Source organism: Armigeres subalbatus, chromosome 2, assembly GCF_024139115.2.
Source record: "Armigeres subalbatus isolate Guangzhou_Male chromosome 2, GZ_Asu_2, whole genome shotgun sequence".
In the NCBI taxonomy this organism is placed as follows: domain Eukaryota; kingdom Metazoa; phylum Arthropoda; class Insecta; order Diptera; family Culicidae; genus Armigeres; species Armigeres subalbatus.
This window is the reverse complement of record NC_085140.1, coordinates 121408415-121421927: the sequence shown is the minus strand read 5'-3', so window position 1 is coordinate 121421927 and position 13513 is coordinate 121408415. Positions and strand designations below refer to the sequence as shown.

Genomic DNA, 13513 nt, shown 5'->3' with positions numbered 1-13513 from the left:
TTTAATAGAAATTTCCTGGAAATGATTTAGAGAATCCATCTCCTTGTGTACGGATTCGACTCTTTTTGTTTTGTGCCAGATTACCGTGTCCATCGCGTGATACACTGATATCAAAACCGGACAAAATATTACTGGGTTATGATGCTTTCGGATAGTAGAGTGGGGCAAGAGTACGCACTTAGATTTCAATCAAACATGGGGACCGTATGAAACAAGCTTCTGCATATCAAATTAATGTCGACGATTCGTATACTCTTCCTTTATGTTACCCAGTGAAAAAAATAATGGATATAATTAAATTCGTTTGAGCAGAACCCTTATTGCAAGACACCTCAAAAACACACTCTTACCCCACCGGCATTGGAAAGGGTAAGAGTACGCACTTTTCAAATCACGTGTTTTAAGTATTTATTAACACAAAAAGGATCTAATAACGTTCAATTGATGTTATATTGAAATTGAAATTATATTGTGAAATGTTTAAATATTACGTAACTCTGAAAGAGGGAGGGGGTCCTAGAAATGTGAACTGTCATACGAAAACAACGTTGTGTTTTTTTTTCAAATACCAAAAAACTGAGGAGGTAAAAATACATCAGGTTTCACGTGGCGTAAACAAAGGAATTCTCCTTAAAGAAAGTCCACTAGTTACGTAGCGCAAAATTTGTCCATTCCACCTCACCCCCTATCTCACAATTTTTGTATGAATCCTCTAAAAAAATTTCATGGATCGTCATAAATCTCGCAATCCCCCCAAACCTAAGCGTTGCGTAATTTATGGATGATTCTTTTGATAAAATGAAACAATCATTTAGATGAAATTGTGTGTAAAAAAGATGTAAAACAATACCTATTACAGTTTCATGATTTCGATTCAGCGCTTTGTTCGCTAAGTCGCTTCTAACACCAAATAGCTTCAGCTTATCATTAGAAGGAGAACTTAATTAATAATTTTCTAGTTCTATCCCTTTTATGATTGTTGTGGATCTTTACGCTTCGTCTTATTTCGGCCGTAGAAACGGGTTTGACATCAGAACTTGAAGATTCATATGCGTACTCTTGCCCCACATGTTCCTGCGTACTTTTACCTCACAACCCTAATATTCATACAGTTAATAGTTTGACCTCTTGGAAAACCAACCCAATTGATGTTCTGCACCATAAAGTACTCTATGCAATAGGTTATCGAAATGGTATAATGTTCACCTGGGCTGCGAAATGGTGAGTTGATATCCGGGAAGGGGCGCCTAACATAGCTCTGGTCCTCACAAGTTCCAATACTCACGCTTCCACGGGTCTTCCGATGACAATTGACCGCCAGCTAAGGGTTGCATACTTAGCTGGTAGTGCAGCTTGGGCACTGTTGTCCTTCTGACATCAGCTAGAGTGAGAGGGTGCGTACTGTGGGGTCTGCCTAGGATGTGGTGGGGTTCGACAGTGGGCTCTGTTGAACTTCTATAAAAAGCTGCATGTGTCCCCAAGCAGGCCCTATCAAAGCGACCGTGTGCCGCTCAAAGCGCACTAGCCTAGTCCTGGTGTTGGGTGGGACTTTAAACAAATTTGACCCGACTGATCGAGCGTCTGTCCACCAAGGAGGTGCTGCTCCAACAGCGTCTGTGCTGGCATCCAGCGGCTGAGTATGAAATGCTATTCCCCGGAAGCTATACCTAAGATGGCAGCCCCATCCCGGTGGATGGGGAACCTTGGGCCAACAACCTACTGTTCCCGAAACATCAATTTGTTCGAGAATCCGATAATGAAAGAATACGGACTGATTTTACGGCGACGACTCTTAGCGCGAAACAACGGACACCAATAGGAACATGGAACGTTTTAACCCTAGCCCAGCAGGGTAAATTGGCACAACTTGCCAATAAAGCAGCCGCATGAAGCTTGAGATCCTGGGACTGAGTGAAGTCCGTTGGCCAAACTTTGGAGAACACAGAACGCCGTCGGGACAAGTTCTGCTATACTCTGGTTTACGAGGTGAACACGCTCCCCGGCATCGCGGAGTTGGCTTCCTACTAAGCGCTCAGGCACACTCTGCGCTTATGAAGTGGGAACCTATAAGTGAAAGGATAATCGTAGCCAGATTCAGAACACGGGTCCGAAACCTTACTATAATCCAATGTTATGCGCCAACCGATGCTGCCGATCTGCAAGACAAAGAGAACTTCTACAGTCAACTCAATGCCGTCGTAGATAGAATTCCGAAGGGTGATATCAAGATCTGTTTGGGCGACTTCAATGCGAAGATCGGATCCGACAACTCGAACCATGAGCGCATTATGGGAGAAATGAGCGAAAACGGAGAGCTGTTCGCAGAATTTTGTGGTAATAACGACATGGTGATCGGGGGATCGCTCTTCCCTCATCGACCGGTTCACAAGGTCACGTGGGTCTCCCGTGACGGCTTTACAGAAAATCAAATCGACCACATCTGCATCAGCCGAAAATGGAAACGGAGCCTTCTTGATGTACGGAATAAACGTAGTGCCGATATCGCGTCTGATCATCACCTCCTCATCGGCGAAATACGCCTGCGCATTGCGCGGATTCGTCGGCAGGAGGAAAGAGTTGGACGACGATTCAACATACGCCGACTGGAAGATGCCACGGTGAAACGGCCCTTCGTTGAAGAACTGGAGACGCGTGCTGCAGATATTCCGGAAGGTGGCAGCATGGAAAACCAATGGACCGCCATCAAGAATGCCAAAGAGGAGCCAAAGTCTTAGCCCGTCAACGATACACGGCTCATGAGAAGGAAGTAAAACGATCATGTCGACGGGACAAGCAAGCGTGGGCAGACTCTCTCACGACGCTTAAGCGGGGCGAAGATGAATGCAACGATGCCTGTGAAAGACGCGAATGATCAGTTATTGACCGACCCAACTGACCAGCTGAAACGCTGGTTCGACACTTCGAACAACTTTTTCAAATGCCAACCAGGCCATCACCACCTCGACATGATCTGCCTAGGATCCGACGTGTCAATACCGAAGCTCCATCACTGCTAGAGATTGAAACAGCCATCCAAAGCATGAAATCGAATAAAGCCCCAGGGGTCGACCGCATATCAGCCGAGATGCTCAAAGCTGACCCCATGACATCCGCTCAACTACTGCATCGTTTATTTCGTAATATCTGGGACACCGCAACTTTCCCGGTCGACTGGATGCAAGGTATCTTAGTGAAGGTGCCCAAAAAGGGTGACCTGACTGTATGCGATAACTGGCGAGGCATTATGTTGCTGTGTACCGTTCTCAAAGTTCCATGCAAAATTATCCTAGCTCGGATTCAGGAGAAGATCGATGCGACTCTCCGGCGGCAGCAAGCCGGATTCCGTGCCGGAAGATCCTGTGTGGACCATATTGTCACGCTCCGCATCATTTTGGAGCAGGTCAACGAATTCCAAGAGTCCCTTTACTTGGTATTCATTGACTACGAAAAAGCTTTCGACCGTCTCAATCACGAGAATATGTGGGGCGCCCTGAGACGCAAGGGGGTTCCTGAGAAAATCATCGGCCTCATCGAAGAACAGTACGAGGCCTTTTCGTGTAGAGTGCTGCACAATGGGGTCCTGTCCGACCCTATCCGGGTCGTAGCTGGTGTGAGGCAAGGATGTATTCTATCACCGTTACTGTTCCTCATCGTAATCGATGAGATTCTGGTAGATGCGATTGACCGTGAACCAAACCGCGGGCTGTTATGGCAGCCTATAACCATGGAGCACCTAAACGACTTCGAATTGGCGGATGACATTGCACTACTCGCGCAACGGCGCTCTGATATGCAGAGTAAGCTCAACGACCTTGCCGATCGCTCCTCCTCGGCAGGTTTAGTCATCAACGTCAACAAAACCAAATCGTTGGACGTAAACACGGTGACTCCTTCCAGTTTCACAGTAGCCGGGCAACCAGTGGAGAATGTTGAAAGCTTCCAATATCTTGGTAGCCAAATGGAAGTCAGACGGCGGTACCAAGATCGACATAGGCGCACGGATCAAGAAAGCAAGGGCTGCCTTTGCGAGTTTAAGAAATATCTGGAAAAACAGGCAGATAAGTGAACGCACCAAAATACGAATTTTCAACTCTAACGTGAAATCTGTGCTGTTATACGCTAGCGAAACATGGTGTGTATCAGTGGAGAACACTCAACGGCTGCAGGTGTTCATTAACAGATGCCTGCGGTAAATAATTCGGGCCTGGTGGCCTCACAACTGGATCTCAAACAACGAGCTCCATCGTCGTTGTCACCAGAGGCCGATAACAACAGAAATTCGGGATCGGAAGTGGGGCTGGGTCGGCCACACTCTACGTAGGGACGGAAACGAAATCTGTAAGCAAGCATTAGACTGGAACCCAGCGGGACATCGCAGCAGAGGCAGACCCAGAGGCTCATGGCGACGAAGCCTCAATAAAGAAATAAAAGAAGTCAACCGAAATCTAACCTGGCAACAGGTTAAAGCGATAGCCGGGCAACGCTCAGGATGGAGATCTTTCAAGTCGGCCCTTTGCACCACCGGAGGTGTACAGGATCCATAAGTAAGTAAGTAAGTATAATGTTCACCTGATTGAACGTATATGTATATGGTAATGGAATACTAGTTGCGGAAACATAATTATTTTTAGCAAAATGACCAAAAAATTATCTTACTTCATATCTACCTTGTTGTTTATTCCAATTGTTTACAATTACACATGACAATAGTTGGTCAGAATACCTGCCAAACTGATGCTGTACTGCTAGTTTATCTTGATAAGAAAATTATTTTGAGCTTTTTAGTGGAATGTTTTCACCTGTCATAAGACGAGTTTAGACAATCCCATTGAATTCCACCACTTAATTGTATCTTGACAGATACGTATTTCGACCTCAAAGGTAAGGCCGTCTTCAGTGTCTCGTACTTGACTCGACTCGACCAAGTCGAGTCAAGTACGAGACACTGAAGACGGCCTTACCTTTGAGGTCGAAATACGTATCTGTCAAGATACAATTAAGTGGTGGAATTCAATGGGATTGTCTAAACTCGTCTTATGACAGGTAGTTTATCTTGTTTTATAACTTCAAAAAATCGAAAACGTACCCTTACCCCACGCGCAATCTTGCCCCACTCTACTCTAATGGACAGTAGCCGCCGCTACAAGAATTCCTGAACGTATACATCAACTGTTATTGTATCGATCGCTGCAAATGGATTTGAGAGAATTCCACACTTACAAATTGCTTACAAAATCATTGCCTTTTTACAGATTTTTTCTAAAAAAAATTGCTTATCAACATCGTCAATACTTTACCAATACGGATCATGTTGAAATGATCCCGTGGAAGCATTTTATAACCGAACTTCACTCATGATTTATCATCATCATAACCTTGCATAACGATCCTCCACACAAAAGTTTATCGTATAACTTATGGGCCCATATTCTAACATATGCAGCATGTTATTCACTTCTTTTTTCTTCTATAGCCCCACTAGAATTTTTGCCACTTTGCATGAACAATGTACTTATCTAGCTCTCTTATCATATATAGGCGGAACTACCAGATATGAGTTCTCTTCATTCACAGCTCTCTCTCTACGAAACATTGAATCTATTTTAACAAATTTTCGAACCTCGAACAATTGTTATATCTTACGATAGGAATGTTAAACACGAAAAATAATACGCTCCCTTAACTCTCCAGCGCCAGACATCATTACTTTAGGAAATTGAAGAAGGAACAGTAGTTCTATGCTGATTCAATGCTGATTGAATAAATAATAGAAGCAACAGTCTATGAAAACAAACACAATTTCTAATATTTTGATTGGATAAAGAAAGTTCTAGTGTATGCCACTGTCTGTCTGTATGGTCTTAATGTTGACATAGCATAAAATTTTGGACAAATTGTTTAAGGAACACGGGATGCTTAGCTTATCGGCATATTTCTAAAAATCCTGATTCAAAATTGTTTTTCTCAGCAAGTATTTAATCTTTAAATATTTTAAAGTTTTTACAGAGTTTTGCGAGTATATTTAAGTTCTTAAAGATGCATGGCCTTAAGAATTATCAAAAGAATCCTTCCGAAAAAGTGAGAGCCAAATACTACGTATCATATGTCTGTATCGATCCAGATATTTTGAAAGCATTTCTTTCTGTAGCTTTGAATGGTAATTTGAGGGATTTTTTCTGCTATTTCCAGAAAATCAATTAGGAGATTCCAGAAAGGCAAAATCTTGAGTTTTCAAGAAGAGGCAACAAAAATTTAAATTAGAAAGAAATTGGAATTCTTTCGGATGGATGAGACTCCACAGACGTCTTACTATAAGCTCATATGTCTTTCTGATCGAATAAAGTTTTTATGGAATCTGACGACAGAAAATTCGTCTCTCACACTCAACCTCCTGTGAAATGATGGTTCTCAGATGAACCGACAATGCGCTTTTCCAATCGCAGGCATAATCAGAATTTTGAAAGAAAATTTCTTTTGTCTACTCTGACTTCAACGTCAGATGATTTGCCATCTATGGAGAAAAAACTTCTGCAGCGTCGCCAAGCGATTATGATTTGCACTTTGAAGTATGTTCGTCTCGGGTCTACCTCCTCTAGAAAAAAACGATTTATTTATAATAATTTTCCTTTCCTATTACAAGCAGAAATAAAATCGGAATATTGAAAGAAAATATTACTTGACTGCTACTGACGCCAACATTTCTGCAGCGTTGCTCTCCGATTGTTTGCTATCAACCCTTTCTTTTCATAATATGCTGGTCCTGAATAGAGTTGATTTTCAATCAATAATGCGTCTTTCGAATCACTCACAGCAAACAAACGTTAATCCGAACCTTGCGTTAAAAATTCACTGCTGCTGCTGTCCGACGGCAGCTCGATGATTTTCCGCTATGACGCTAAGTTCAGCACCACCAGCGCTTTGTGACTGATATCACGAGACCGCAATCGACGCCTAAATATAACAGATTTTCTTTCCACAAAGCGCTTTTCTAATCACTGATAGAAGCGAAACGATAGTCGAAGCATTGCGTGGATATTTTTCTTGAGAACTGCTATTTTCGGCGACGGCCAGCGCATTCTAATCCATTGTTTTTAATAGTTGGGGAAAATCTTATAGAGTTCATCGATCGATTAATACCAAAATCTCGAAAATCGTTACTTTTCGTGAAGGTATCAAATTTGAATATGTAGAATTACCTCCCTATCTTCCCAAAGGACGTAATCCTACGTCAAAAATTACCCCCTAGAATTTTTCGTTAGTTACGCCAATGGATTTTTCCATGCCCTGAAATGTCAAATCCGATGCTCTTATTTTATATTCTCACAATCTAACTCAGCGAATGTTGGGAATTGTCCATCACTCGTGCAAAATCTGTTTGCTGTTTTCAAGGAAAAAGTTTCGCATTCCCATAAAAACTTAACCAAATGACACTTATGAATCACAGAGCGACAGATTATATCGTAAACAATGATGCTCAGTGATTACCTGCGATTTCAAATTTATCTGAGTGTGCATATATAGGAGTGCATCCAAATCATGCTCATACTTTCTGGGATATATTGATATTTCAGGTCCGTTTTTTTAGAAAATCGATTTTTTGACACTCAAACTTCGATTAAGCATTATCGATTAAGCAGTTTGAAAACGCCCATTCCTAGTTTTGAGTCAGCTAAGCTACGGTTAGTTTCATTTTGGACTTTGGTTTTTGTATTGGGTTTGTAATACAAATTCCAAAGTCCAAAATGAAACCAACACAACTCGTTTTCTTGCTTACTGTTCTTTTAATTGAACAAGATTGACCGCCCACGGTTGTTACTCCGTTATTGCCAGGTCAGTTATTATGTAATTGCTTCAAAATATTGATAAAAAGATTACTGTTTTGGAACACCACAGTGAGATCCTAGACCGCAGTTTATTTAGTATGGACAAATTCTATCAGCTTCAAAATATCCTTCAAATCTAGACAGTTCTGATTTGTATCTCAATATTTTTAACACAACTAAACTTTAGAAACGACTACTTTGGCAGTAGAATATTGCAATTGGTAAGAGTACACCATTTTAGAATTTCTACAAGAATTCGTGCAACAAGCAAAATTCAAGAAGAAAATTTTTAAAATTTAAGAAGAAATATATAAAGAGTTTTAAAACCATGAAAAGAATAGATTTTTGTGAAAAAACTCAAAGGTGCAGCCCAATCGGGTTGTACGCAAGGGTGACGTAGGACTACGTACAGGGCCGGATGTAGGGGGGTCTGGGCCCCCACATTTCTTATGTACCAAAACCAACTTTTTTGTACATTTTGGGGCCCCCACAAACTGTCGGCCCTGGGGCTACTTTTCGGCTAAATCCGGCCCTGACTACGTAGCTATTCGAAATTGATGGTATTTGCCATAATAATTTGTGTCGTTTTATTAACATTGAGCAAACTGCTCGGAAGCCAACTGAATTAAGAAGTCGAATAGTTGTTCCCAGTTGGATGGACTTTGATTCTCTAACCTTGGAATTAACAGGACTCATCGACCACTGAAGCCACTCGACTGGCTTTCAGTCGGGGACATCACAATCCTTACTTTACTACGTACGCTTACATCGCGGGCGAAAACCAAACGTTGCAAATAAATATATTTGTGTTTGGTTTCACGCCACTTCTGATTTCTGATTCTGCTTATTTCTTCTTTATTTCGACCATATTTGAGGATGGTGTCCTCCAAAAAGGTTTTTATACAAAACAAGGTTGATCCGTGTCCATACCTCCATGAGGGGTAGTGCGAATTCCGCATAAACCTGCCGATCGATAGAACTAGAAGTAAAACAGAACAGTACATCGAGAGATCCTTGCTTGGATCTTTTTGCCTGTCTTGGCACGGTGGTTTCCATACCACTAACCAAGCCGTCCACAACCAGGGCGTTAGGCAAGAAGATTCACGGTTCGATTGTGTGCTGTTCAATAGATGGTCTTCCTTTCTCCCTTTCACCCTCTATCGCTTCATACTTGTATGACTTGTATGGCTTTCAATATGATGATTTTCAATTATCTTTCGATTATCTACTCCCTCATACTTTGAGTAGAAATGACCGATAAAGCCGATAAACAAATCATTCAAAAGCAAAAATGTAGCACATTAGGCAGAATCTGTTAAAAACAGCGAAACTTTGATGTGTGATTTGATTACCTAAAATGGGAAATCGGAAGCTTCCATTTTTTTTGCTCGTGCTTTTAATTTTCCGGACGTATCGATATATCGGAATATCGATGTTTCAACTCCGATATTTTCGGCATCGATATTTCGACAATAAAAACATCGATTCGGCAGTATCGATATTTTCCCGAAAAACGCCCATTCCTTCCGCGGAATTCCGATCAAAAGTGCTCGCACGCGCCGGAAAGCAGCTTTCTTGTATTCAATAAATTAAGCCCGTTAGCCCCGCCCCTTTGTGATCTGTATGGGTGTAAATATAATGTGCACTCATAACGATTAATGAAGGGGCGGGGCTTATGAAGTTTGATCGGGATTCCGCAGCAGACAACGGACCGTACGGAGAATGACAAATTCTAGGAATCCTATGAAGTTTTCTCGCAAGATTCTGGATTTGGTTATGAATGTTGGTTATCTAAGATGCGTATTGTTGCGAGGAATAACAACAGAAATTTGACTCAAGACGAAGTTTCTTCATGTTACAAAACATTATCTCTTGGCATCTGTCTGTCCGAGCGACGTTCACCGATGGGTGGTTCCTGTAGATAGTTTCCACTGAGGTGACGTCTTCATTGATTTTATACAAAAGCCACCATTTTATACAAAAGAAGGTTTTGAAAATGTTATAAGCGCCTCCGTGATGATGTGTCCGCTCCGCTGCGATCGCTTTGATGCGTCTGCTCTGCGTGAAACCTTGTTCAAACTGAGGATTAGATCCAAACCCGCAAGTGATTGATTTTTGATGTCTGTGCTAGTGATGCATGTACGTGATTGGTTGGTTGACCTATTTCTAAACTGTTAATCAATTATCGATAATAAATAGTTGAAAATCAGTATTTTCAAATGAATACAAAGAATGGTCCAAAAAAATTGAAAATCCTTCGAGAAACGGCTTAGATATTAAAGTTTAAAGTCTATCATATTTTCGTGACGGTCCCCGATTTTCGCAATCGTAAAGTGTACCCCAATATAGAAAACACAGACGTAGTCCTACGTCAAAATTATTATATAAAAAAGGTATGAAGTTCAGAAAAGTGTGGTGTACTTACCTGAAAACATACTAAGAAATGTAGGACAGTTTTTTGAAGAGAAAGAGATCTATAAAAGCCCTGGGAAAACTACCGGAGACGTTCCTTGTAGTTGCTTGTAGACTATCTGTGTGGATCCATATTAAATAGCCGCAACTTGGCTAATATATCAAGCTCTATCTGGTAAAAGGGCGAATGTCGCAAGAGAGAATTCTCTTCGTCGACTTCCCCTCTTTTAAATAAAAGTGACAAGCAGAGGATTTCTTTGCAGTTTATCCCCTCAGAATGCAAGTTCGCATTGTTTTCTATCGTGCTGAGGTGAAAAACCACAAAGAAATCCGCCTCTTGTCACTTTTATTAAAAAGAGGGGAAGTTGACGAAGAGAATCCTCTCTTGCGACATTCGCCCTTATTCCAGATAGAGCTTGATATGTCATGGGATGGAACGGGCCATATGTTAAACTATCCCATGTATGAACAATCACCAAGTAAAGAACCGGTGGTAATTATAGATAGTGGAATATAAGATTCTACTATCTATAGTAATGTGACGCTATGAGACGTAACTTCATAAACAAATTCTTCGGACTTGTTGATCCTTGCCCAAGTTGATCCCATATCGCTGGAAATCAGGACTCGTCTTTAAGAATTTGTTCCCTGTTCGCTGGTTGTTGGACGGCCAAACGCTACAGGAGATGGATCAACTGCAAAATTACCACTTGAAGCTTTTCAGTTGGCAGTCTTGATGGTTTAATTTATGAGCTTTCAATCTTCCAAAATAGTCCTTCGAAAATATGAGCTGTCAATCTTCCAAAATACTGCTTCCAATCGCCGTTTCGCTTTTTTTTTTCGATAACTTTTGATATACAAAAGTTTTGCCCAATTTCGATTTGATCATTAGATTTGATTAATCAAATTTGTTTAATCCACTGGCAATAATATTACCTCATAACTCCGCAGTGTTTCGGAAAGTTCATTTGGCTCAACGCAGAATTGGGTTTTCTCTATTGTAACAAAGTAATTTTCTTTCTTTTATTAACTACATTGATAACACCACTCCTAAACTATGAAAGTCGTTGTTCTGAATTGCATTCCGTTTCTCGTAGATGTGTTGATTGAAAAATACGTCTGTAATGCACTGGATGGTCTTCAAACAACAAAATAGAGCTCTCACAGAAAGAATTCCTTCATTGTTCTACTTCAATACTTTCCAATAAATTAGCGACAACCCAATCACCATTCCAATGCAACTTGCAACCTTTCCCAATTTTGCTAATAATTAGCACAGTCTATTAGACTTCCAGTTCAGGGTCAGGGTCACCGTTGCAATGGGTTTCACTGTCTTCCGTCCGGAGAAGAAACGTTTCTCCCAATCCACTATTAGATGCGCGACCTGGCTGCTGAGCAATTGAACAATGCTTCCCATTTACGAAATCATCCCAAACATCGTTTGTCGCCACTGCTGCTGTTATCTCACCCGAATAAACTAGATATCCGTTATCTATTTAAGTCAACCATGTAGCGCTTCGAAAGTTAGTGCATCCAGTGCTTTCGAAAGTTCCAAACCCAACGGTAGCAGCATCAGCAAAAATGTCACTCGCGATGGTTTCGGTTTTGGCGCTGGCCGGTTTGATTGGTCGCGTCGAGTGCGGTCTGCTGGACATGTTCAATGCGAACTCGGACTACAACCTGGCCCAATCGATGGACACGGTGTTCGGAGCGTTGCAAAACGACATCAGCTACATACTAACGGGGGATTTAACGAGTACGGTCGAGGAGGATGTCACATTTTGGTGCAGTAATGGGTACGTTTCATTTTCGGTTAACTGAACTCATGGGAATGGATAAATTTGGAAACGATTTATTGTAGGACCTCAACTAAGCTGAAACAAGTAGATGTGAACGACTCAAATGTAGGTCAAAAAGTTAATACTTCGAAGGAAGTGATATTCATCATCCATGGATGGCTGGACGATATGTCACGAATGTGGTTTCAACAGCTGATCCAAGACACACTAAAGTTCACCGGAAGTAACGTATGTGCGGTAAACTGGGGTCGCTTGGCACGGTACAATTATTACAGAACGGCCGTGAATCACACCATTATGGCTTCGGGGCATCTGACGAAGTTCATCCAATATCTTGAAAGTGTTGGAGTGCCCTTGAATAATATCACTTTAGTTGGTCACAGCATGGGTGCCCAGATCAGCGGCCAGGTGGGGCACAAACTCGGTGGCAAAATTGGACGTATCTACGGTTTAGATCCAGCTGGGCCCTGCTTCACCCTCCCCAGGGATCGGGGACTGCAATACCGGTTGGATCGTAGCGATGCTATTTTTGTGCAAACAATCATCACCGCGCGTCTAACGATAGGAGTGGGTGTAGGCGATGGGCACGAAAACTTCTACCCCAATGGGGGAGTTTCTCCACAGACGAACTGCGTCATTCCGTTGACCAGTGATGCCGAGTTCGCGGGCCAGATCCTGTGCAGTCACATGCACGCGGTGACGCTGTTCCGATTGTCACTGAATCCGGCCAATGTGTACCGTGGGAAGAAATGCATCAACTGGCCAGCTTACCTTGTGAGTCTGTGCGCTTTGAATAGAGGCAACGTGCTCGGAATACGAAGCGATAAATCAGGTGGAGATTACTTTTTGCGGACGTCGGCTTTTTCACCATACACGGTGCGGTTTTAGCAAGTGGTGTCACTTATGATGGATTGCAACTAATATAACCACATAGAAATAAAATTCAATCGATCAAAATGAGACATATTACATGCTTTTGAAAGTACGTGAATACTTTTGTAACTGTTTGACCTGAAAAATAAAGGAAACATGAAGTGACTCATAATTGAATATTTCTTAAAGGTGAAACATAGTAGCATCCCATTTTAAATCTAACTCATACATACAGAGACACAAATTTCAAAACGCAGCAGGAACCAGTTAAAACCAATTTCTCGACTTTGCTGAGTTGCAGCATTCATAACAAATGAATTTCAATTCAGTCAATAGCTTATTAATTGAGATTTCTGCCCCAAAAATCGCGAGGTGAGCAATGATGTTCAATCCAGGTATTCCAATTATTTGGAATTGAGGAGACATCGTAAATGGTCATTTTGATAATTTAGAATATCGATATCTCAACTCGACGAAAATTAGACTTTTAGAGTATCATAGAACTTCTCAGAATACTGTAATACATCTTTGTTGGTATAAGGATGCATAATGGAGCTATTGCAACTGACGAAAAATGTGAGGACTTCACACATATTCTTGTTGATT

General features: G+C 41.6%; 2 protein-coding genes across 9 annotated transcripts in view; one reads left to right on the top strand and one right to left on the bottom strand.

Moving 5' to 3' along the window:
- LOC134210761 (peroxidasin) overlaps window positions 1-13513 on the bottom strand; it is a 671031-nt gene that overhangs the window by 428891 nt on the left and 228627 nt on the right. The gene's annotated exons all lie outside the window — the stretch shown is intronic.
- Window positions 11785-13079, top strand: LOC134215034 (lipase member H-like). The gene is made up of 2 exons (XM_062694293.1): window positions 11785-12031; window positions 12097-13079. The coding sequence occupies exons 1-2, from the start codon at window positions 11817-11819 to the stop codon at window positions 12920-12922; spliced, it is 1041 nt and encodes a 346-aa protein (XP_062550277.1). The 5' UTR covers window positions 11785-11816; the 3' UTR covers window positions 12923-13079.

Excerpts from the sequence above, each read along its gene's own strand:
- LOC134215034 (XM_062694293.1), top strand. The coding sequence starts at position 11,817 with ATGTCACTCGCGATGGTTTCGGTTTTGGCGCTGGCCGGTTTGATTGGT. Across the intron at positions 12,032-12,096 it reads ACATTTTGGTGCAGTAATGG|GACCTCAACTAAGCTGAAAC; the intron begins GTACGTTTCATT and ends GATTTATTGTAG.